The sequence below is a fragment of the Ranitomeya variabilis genome, chromosome 2, assembly GCF_051348905.1.
Source record: "Ranitomeya variabilis isolate aRanVar5 chromosome 2, aRanVar5.hap1, whole genome shotgun sequence".
In the NCBI taxonomy this organism is placed as follows: domain Eukaryota; kingdom Metazoa; phylum Chordata; class Amphibia; order Anura; family Dendrobatidae; genus Ranitomeya; species Ranitomeya variabilis.
In genome coordinates this window covers 841,319,993-841,329,259 of record NC_135233.1, presented here as the reverse complement: position 1 = coordinate 841,329,259, position 9,267 = coordinate 841,319,993, and the positions used below count along the sequence as shown (strand labels likewise).

General features: G+C 42.0%; 1 protein-coding gene across 1 annotated transcript in view; it reads left to right on the top strand.

Moving 5' to 3' along the window:
• Positions 1-3,163: 3,163 nt before the first annotated feature.
• LOC143803964 (5-hydroxytryptamine receptor 3A-like) overlaps positions 3,164-9,267 on the top strand; it is a 45,892-nt gene continuing 39,788 nt past the window's right edge. Inside the window, exons 1-3 of the mRNA XM_077281714.1 lie at positions 3,164-3,194; positions 3,666-3,823; positions 4,882-4,926. Coding sequence (XP_077137829.1) covers positions 3,164-3,194; positions 3,666-3,823; positions 4,882-4,926 — 234 coding nt within the window. The remainder of the gene's footprint in view (positions 3,195-3,665; positions 3,824-4,881; positions 4,927-9,267) is intronic.

Here is a 9,267-nt window from a genome sequence, read left to right as displayed (position 1 = left end):
GATTCATAGACTTGTATGAATAATTTTGATCAATGACTTGGATCAAAAACAGAAAAGACTCTAGTATTTTGTTGCTTTCACTTGGTCTGCGAAAAAACAAGACCAGCCCCGTAGACTATAATGGAATGGGTACAGGTTCTATCTATGAAAAACATGCATCTGAATGAGGCCTAAAAGAGGAGTGGATTTTCAGCTGGCCCCAGATAGAGATAATCAATGACATAAGAAAGTTTCAGCTGTTCTTATCGGCCTCTAAATATTTTTTTTTTGCAAATTATATAAGTTCTGAAAGACAATTTGGAATTTTTCACAGGGCTATTATTTTTTTTCTATGATACATTAGGTAACTTATGTTAGACATGAAAAAGGTATTTGTTTATGTTCTCTATGTTATGTTTATGAAAGGAGAAATTTGGAGTCTTCTACCCCATGCACTCTGAGGGTGCTCTCCTAGCTGACTCTCCTTCTGGCACTTTCTGACAATATGTTGATGTAATAGCTATTTGTAAGACATCTACTCACTATGTTTTTAGGACTATGATACCATGACCATTCATTATCTCATAGTGTGTCAGATAGAAACAACATATGTATTTAACTTCCATCCACAATAGCTTATTTACTCTGTATAAAGTAGTATGTTAACATGATCATTATTACTTTTGTGGCTCTGGATCATCAGATTGTTTTGATACCGTGACAGCAGAAATTTTTGTGGGGGCAGCCCCCCCCTGCTTCTTGTAGAGATTATTCAGTGACCTACCTTTTTAAAATTCCACACCGCCATCATTGTGCGAGTTGGCTTGTAGGCAGGACTTGTATAAAATGGTGCCGGATGTGGCGCATGCGCAGATCGAGATTTTGGCTCAGTGTAAAATTTGCTGAGCCAAAATCTTGATCGCCTCTGGAGCCATTTTATTGAAGTCCTGAACACAGGACGCCGACTCACACTGCGTATGCGCTGTCTGCACAATGGAAGGCGCAGAATTTTAAAAAGCAGGCAGGTCACTGAATAATCAGTGACTTGTACAAGAACCAGAAGAGGCTGGTGGGGGAGGAAGAACCAGGAGAAGATCCTGCTCCCATATCTCGCTCTCCAAATCTCCAAAGCACATAATCTTATGAAAACTTCACAAGATGAGTATTCATCAGCCACTAAGCGGATCCCTTTACATCAGGTATCAGATTGATCAGCATCACAGCGTCATTATGACCATGCCTTTAGCTTATAAGACAAAATCCTGCTGACAGGTTCTCTTTAAAGGGGATATAACAACTGTTTGACATTTAACCCCTTTCCAACATCGGGCGTAAGCACGCCGATGTCGGGCTCCCCCTGTTTGGTGCGGGCTCCGGCGCTGAGCCCACATCTTTCTGGGCACTTGACAGCTGATATATACAGCTGACATGTGCCCGCAGCAGCCGCATATGGAATTGTGATCCACCCGTGGCTGTTAACTAGTTAAATGCCACTGTCAATTTCTGAAAGTGGCATTTAATTTGCACTTACCAGAAGCCAATGGGTCGGCATGACAACCAGAGGTCTCTAGCAGACCTCTATGGTTGTCATTGCCAGACTGCTATGAGTGTCGACCACCGATCAGAGCTCATAGCAAGTTAGCATTTCTGCTACACACAGGCGATCTGATCATCGCCTGTGTGTAGCAGATGAGATCAAAGTTGTGCAGCTTCTAGTTTCCCATGGAAAAAGTAAAAAAATGATTTTTAAAAATGTTAAAAAAATACAAAAGTTCAAATGACCCCTCTTTCACCCCATTAAAAATAAAACAATAACAAAAATCAAATATACACATATTTGGTAACGAAGTGTTCAGAAACGCTGATCTATCAATATAAAAAAAGAATAAATCCGATTTCTAAACAACGTAACGAGAAAAAAATTCAAAATTTCAGAATTACGTTTTTTTTATCGCCGCTACATTGCAATAGAATGTAATAACGGGAATTCAAAAGATCACATCTTCACCAAAATGGTATTAATAAAAACAGCAGCTCGACAAGCAGAAAATAAGCCCTCAGCCCCAGATCAAGATAAATGGAGACGCTACAGTTCTCAGAAAATTGAGCCATTTTTTTCCTTTTTTGCCAAACTTTGAATTTTTTTTCACCGTTTAAATAAAAAAAAAAACCTAGACATGTAGACATGTTTGGTGTCTATGAACTCATAATAACCTGGAGAATCATAATGGCAGGTCAGTTTTAGCATTTAGTGAACATGTTAAAAAAAACCAAAATAAACACATCTGTGGAATTGCACTATTTTTGCAATTTTGTTGCACTTGGAATTTTTTTCCCATTTTCCAGTACTCGATATGATAAAGTCAATGATGTTGTTCAAAAGTACAACTTGTGCCGCAAAAAACAAGCCCTCACATGGTCATATTGTGTTAAAAAATAAAAAAACTTATGGCTCTGGGAAGAAGGGAAGCAAAAAATGAAAACACAACCCCCCCCCCAAAAAAAACTCTGGTAGTGAAGGGGTTAACAGCTGAAACCAAATAGAAATAAATTCATTTTTTTTTATTTGTTTTTATTTTCTGAATGTATATTCTAATTTCTTTATATGTTCATAGGAACTGTAATCTTGCCCAAGCTTCTGTTAACAGCAGACACACAAACCACTGGAAAAAAATAGACTGTGAATAACTCATTGACTTCTATGAAAGAATGTACTAGGCATGCTCTGTAATCTGTGCAAAGGTCATAATGCAGGGAGGGGAAGGTGAGCTGTAGCCATCACCTATTGTGATCAGAATAACCCTGTATTATCTATGTATATGCGCGACCAAGTCAGGCTTCAGGGCTTTCTTAGGCCACTGGCTACTATTTCATATCATTTACATCTCATCAAACTTCCTAAATTCCACAGGCTTGATGGAACAGCTACAGCGGCATACCTATAGTAGATGTTCCAGCAGAGGCTGAATATAAACGGATTATGGAGCAGAACACTCACCAATCCAAATCGCTGTGTAGTGGCCACCACTAGGTACCGCAGATCAGCTGCTATTAACATGGTGGGATGAAAAGAGTTTATTTGCAGCACTTGGCAGCAGCCACTAACCAGCTTGATGAACTAGTGGTGTTCTGTTTCATATATTGTTTACATCAGGCTACTGAGAGAGCTGATAACATATGAACGATGAGGGTGTCGGACCAACACGGTTCTGATGGTAATAACTAGTGATGAGCGAATACACTCGTTACTCGAGATTTCCTGAGCACGCTCGGGGGTCCTCCGAGTATTTTTTAGTGCTCGGAGATTTAGTTTTTCTTGCCGCAGCTGAATTATTTACATCTGTCAGCCAGCATAAGTACATGTGGGGATTCCCTAGCAACCAGGCAACCCCCACATGTACTTATGCTGGCTAACAGATGTAAATCATTCAGCTGCGGCAAGGAAAACTAAATCTCTGAGCACTAAAAAATACTCGGAGGTCACCCAAGCGTGCTCGAGAAATCTTGAGTAACGAGTATATTCGCTCATCACTAGTAATAACCTATCCCAGTAATAGGTCATCATGAGTATCATAGAAGTGGAAACCCCATTTACCTTAATTGTTACATTAATTGGGAAAATGACTGAGTGTTGTATAATTTAAAAAATGTTTGACGTGTTTCCTTATATCCTGCTATTTTTTCAGTTGAAAGTGCTGAGTTACAATGTTCTGGTTCTGAAGCTGGACCATCATATGAATCATTGCAGAGTGTGTTTAATACGAACTCATTTCGTCCAACCCTCAATTATAGCCGCCCAACTAGTGTGAACATCTCCTTCACAATCTATGCAGTGCTTGGAGTGGTAAGAATTCTTGTATGTACGTTGTAGTATTTTAAAGAAACCTGCCACCAATATATTATTTATTAGAAAGATGTTAAAAGGTAGGACGTAAAAAAAGATGCATGGTGAAGGTCAGAGAATGGTCAGAGATAATGAGGCACAACAGCTACACACTGATGACACAAATGGTAAAAAAAATGATGCACAGGTACAAAGGTACAAATTTGAAAAAATATACCGTATATATGTCAGTAAAAATGCCCAATAACTGGTGAGTAGATACTAAAAAAGCCAGGGGGAACCAACACATAAATATTAAGAGGTGGTAGGATATCCTAAATAAAGTTTGTGTAGAGCATAATTTACCTTAGATCTGTGGTGCCGCTACCCCAACGCGCTTTTTGGCTGCAGTGCCTTCCCCAGAAGAAGGCACTGCAGAACAAAAATCCAAGGTTAGGCAACTAAAGAGCTATAAAAATGCAAGGCACCGAGATACAAACCATACAGTAGCTGAATGTACGTCTGACAGTGGTCTGGGAGAAACCACTCAGTTTAAGTAGTCCGGCAGCAAGTGTCTCCCAGTCTCAGATTGGATGGCCCAGCTGTCAATCAACACACTGACATCTCAGCATGCCTCTGCACCAAACTGGATCACTGAGCTGTCAATCAAAGTACTGACATCTTCAGCATGCCCCTGTACCAGATTGGATGGCTGAGTTGTCAATAACTGCATCCCAGACACACTGAGGGGTGGTACAGTGACAACACTGATCACCAGTGACATTATACACAGAAGCTCTGTATATAGTGTCAGTGTGCAGGCAATGCAGTGATCACCAGTTACATTATACACAGGAGCTCTGTATATAGTGTATGACATCTCATCCACATGAAGCAAGAAGGAGAATGGCGAATGCGATGAGAAAGGAGGCACCAGATCAAGACCAGAAAAGCCCATCAGACGGGACCACACCTTATGTGGGTATAATAAAAAGTAATTTTTGTGCTATGCAGAGCGGAAACAACCACCTCTTGTTTCTTCTTTTTCAACCTACTATTTCTATATTTCTTCACTTTAGAATGAAAAATCTCAGATCCTAACTACCTTTCTTTGGCTACGGCTGGTAAGTTGCTATAATCATTCTAATGTTTTATGAGATTAGTAATCTGGTGGTCCCGTTTACAAAACACAGTAGTAATTGGAAGCTCCCACTCATGGAAATGCACAAGGGAGGTAAACCCACTTTAGGATGTTTGGAGGAGCACGTGTTTGGTTTCAATCTAAAAAATATATATTGATATGTAAGGGGTTACAAGGACTGTTGTGTGACCTAAACCCGTTCCGGTTAAGTATTAATGTTGTACATAGTATTATTCATATTTGTGTGACTTGTATTTGTACATATGTATAGTATTCTAGCTGCTGCTGCACAATGTATATTGTTGCATTATGGGGAAAGTACAGTTCTCACGTCCGTCCACTAGATGGGGGCACAATAGTACACTGGCACACAGGGGTGTAAATAGTTAATTATAGGAGGGGTTTGCTTTGGGTAATTCGGGATAACTTCCTGAGTAAGTGAGTTGGGGCCAGAGCGCCCATAGAGCCCAATAAACACCAGGTGCTACTTCAGGACAAACCTCGGACACGCGGCAGCTGACCCCCAGGGGACAAGAAGCTGGAAAGGCCCAGTAGGAGAGTACAGCTGATACAAGCTGGCACGGCAGGAACACAGGAACCACGGATGCTGACGGGTATACAGATAGGCACTGGCAAGTACAGGCTAGTCCGGCTGGTCTACAGACAGGCACTGGCAGGTGCAGACTGGTTGTCAGGACTCTGAACATTTTTTATTACCTTTTTGTGCATTACTGCCCTTTTCCAAGATGGCGTCTTTGGTCTCATGTGCACTGTGTCTTCCTGCTGCAAAACTCCACCCCAGCCTTCAGTCTGTGCTAGAGTATTCTGCCTTGCATCCAGCTCCTGACCTCTGGTGACTCCCTGGCTATATACCTGCTCCTGTGAACCTGTGGGGTTATCCTGCTACTCTGCTCTGAGTTCCTGCTGCATACACCAGTTCCAGTAATCCTCCTTCATCTGCTGCTCGTGTTTGCTTCGATCTGCATTTGCTGGACATGTAAGCTGTTTCTGCTCTGCAAGAAACTGAGACTATTACCCAGACCTCCCTGGTTGAGCTAATATATTATTTGAACTGCCTTATAAGCATATCTATCTGTGTTATGGACTAAGCAAGGACTTATTCGTGTCAAGTATCCTCAAGAATAATTGTGCTTCATAGACTTTCTGCGTGATTGCATTTTCCTCTGAAGTTTCCTATAGACTGCTGAGCTGCATTTGATATTTGCACCAAGTGTTGTGGACTTGAGTTTCTCTCTGCACCTGTTTGAATCACCGTGTGATAATATAGACGTTACCACTTATAAAACTGTGTCCTGCAGTTGTCTTGTTCGACGCAAAGAGTCTCCTGAGTTATCCCCTATAGGTATTACAGGATACTCTAGCCTAAAAAAATAAAGGAGACTGCTGGAACAATGACTGCAGAAAGCAGACTAGAGCAGGTGTTTTCCATAATTAGATCACTGCAGAAAGATGTGGAAGGTCTGCAAAAGAAGTTTGGAAGCTTTGAACTCAATCAACAAGTGTTTGGACAGACTTTGCAGGACTTAAGCACCCGCATGGCAGCCCAGGAAAACAAACTTGCTGGCATAGAGTCCCAGTATGGACGGGCTTTTCAGGACATAAGTACGCAAATAGCTTCACAAGCAACTTTTCCCTCTGGGCAACCGCCACCAGCTAGCCCACCTAAGTTGCCCCCATTCAGATTTAATGGTGATCGAGACAAAATTCGTGGCTTTGTGAATCAGTGTATGCTATATTTTGATGTGCATGCTGACCGTTTTCCTAATGATAGATCCAAAGTATTGTGTGTAATAATGCTGCTGACTGCACGAGCGCTCGCCTGGGCGAATCCGATGATTGAGTCTCGTGACCCACGGTTAAATAGCTTGGATGATTTCTTGGCCGATATGGCATTAATGTTTGATGACCCTAATCGCCGTGCAACCGCTGAATCTGCTTTATTGTCTTTACGCCAGGCAAAACGTTCTGTTATTGAGTATGCTACTGAATTCAGGAGAATAGTGGTAGATACCAATTGGGACAGTTATGCAAAATTGCCTATTTTTAAAAGGGGTCTGTCTAGTATTGTAAAAGATGAACTAGCTAGCTCTGAGTCACCACAAGAGCTAGAGACATTTATACAGCATTGTGTGCGCATTGACATTCGCCTTACTGAACGTAGGCAGGAGAAGTTTGCTGCATATAACCATATTTCTAACTTTTCCCCTCCTTCCAAAGAGCCTGCAGGTAAAACATCTCGGGAGGTGGAGGAGGTGCCCATGCAAATTGATTCCGTTGTTTCTACTTCGGCCAGTCTGACCACTTCTTGATCAATTGTCCTAAGTGTCCTAGATGGCCTAGCAAGGTGCTAGCAGCAGTAAGGGAGTATGACAACAGTGATGATGAATCTGACATCTCTGAATGTAGCCTGCCTTTAAACGCTGTATTCGATTCACTTTCTATGACTTCACCCCCCAAGGAGCTTAAGGAAAAGAACTCTCACTGTTCTCTCCCTATTAAGATCCTGTGTTCAGGACAGTGGATTTCCAGTGCAGCTATGATTGACTCTGGTGCAGGTGGCAATTTCATGGATATCGCATTTGCCAAGGAACATGGTATTGAAATTCAGCAAAGAGCCTCTCCAATTACCATGGAAACAGTGGATGGGTCACCTTTAATCTCTGGGGCTGTGGATCAGGAGACCGTACCCCTTGAAATTTTGTTGGAGCCTAATCATCAGGAGCAACTTTCTTTCTTGCTAATTTCTTCTCCTAATTTTCCTGTGATTTTAGGCATTCCTTGGTTGTGTTCTCAGAACCCAATTATCAACTGGGAGACCAAGGAGATTACCTTGCCAACAAGGAGCAACTCAGCGTTAACAGAAGCTGTCCCTGAGTCCACGGCTACGGAACCACATGTACAGGTATTTTCTTTACCTCCAGCATATAAAGAGTTCTCTGACATCTGTGACAAGAAGAATGCAGATCAGCTTCCTCCACACAGGCATTATGACTGTCCCATTGAGCTGCTTCCTGGGGCAGCTATTCCTTTTGGTAACGTATACCCTTTGGCGGCACCTGAGCTTCAAGCCTTAAAGGAGTATATTGATGAAAATCTGGCCAAAGGCTTCATACATCCTTCTTCCTCACCAGCAGGGGCACCTATCTTTTTTGTAAAGAAGAAGGATTGGACCCTGAGACCCTGTGTTGACTATCGGGAACTCAATAAGGTAACTGTACGAAACGTTACCCTTTGCCTCTGATTCCCGAATTACTGGAAAGAGTCCACCATGTTAAGGTGTTCTCTAAACTGGATCTTCGTGGGGCTTATAATTTGGTGCGTATTCGTCCAGGGGATGAGTGGAAGACAGCATTCAGATGCTGGTATGGACACTTTGAATCTCTTGTTATGCCCTTCGGGCTGTGTAACGCCCCTGCAACATTTCAACATTATGCTAATGACATTTTCAGAGATTTGTTGGACCAGTTTGTAGTGATCTATTTGGACGATATACTAATCTTTTCTGACTCTCTACAGGAACATGAAGAACATGTCAAAACTGTTTTAAGACGTCTGAAAGAGAACCATCTGTATATTAAGCCGGAGAAATGTGAGTTCCATCGTTCTGAGATACAGTTCTTAGGTTATATCATCTCTCTCCCCAGGGGCTGAACATGGAATCTGGTAAGATTCAGGCTATCCTTGACTGGCCGGTACCCAAGAACGTTAAGGCGGTCCAACGTTTTATTGGTTTTGCAAATTTCTACAGACGCTTCATTCGAAATTTTTCTGATATTGTCCGTCCCATTACTTCCTTGACAAAGAAGGAAAAGCCCTTTAAGTGGTCATCACAGGCTCAAGAAGCTTTTGATCGGCTTAAGATCTGTTTCACCTCAGCACCGCTGTTGATACACCCAGATCCAACACTTTCTTTCATTGTGGAGGTGGACGCTTCTGATAATGCTTTGGGGGCTATTCTCTCCCAAAGAACTGGAGAGAAGGGTCTGCTACATCCTTGTGCTTTCTTTTCCCGTAGACTAACCTCAGCAGAGAAGAATTACGACGTGGGAGACAAGGAATTGCTGGCTATTATTGCAGCTTTCAAAGAATGGAGGCATCATCTGCAAGGAGCTGCACAACAGATCATAGTGCTAACTGACCATCGCAATTTAGAGTTCCTTAGATCCGCTAGATGTCTTTCTCCTCGTCAGGCTCGTTGGAACTTATTTTTAAATCAATTTAACTTTGTTATCTTGTACCGTCCAGGTTCTCGTAATGGGAAGGCTGATGCTTTATCCCGAATCCATGCTGCGGATTCCGTACC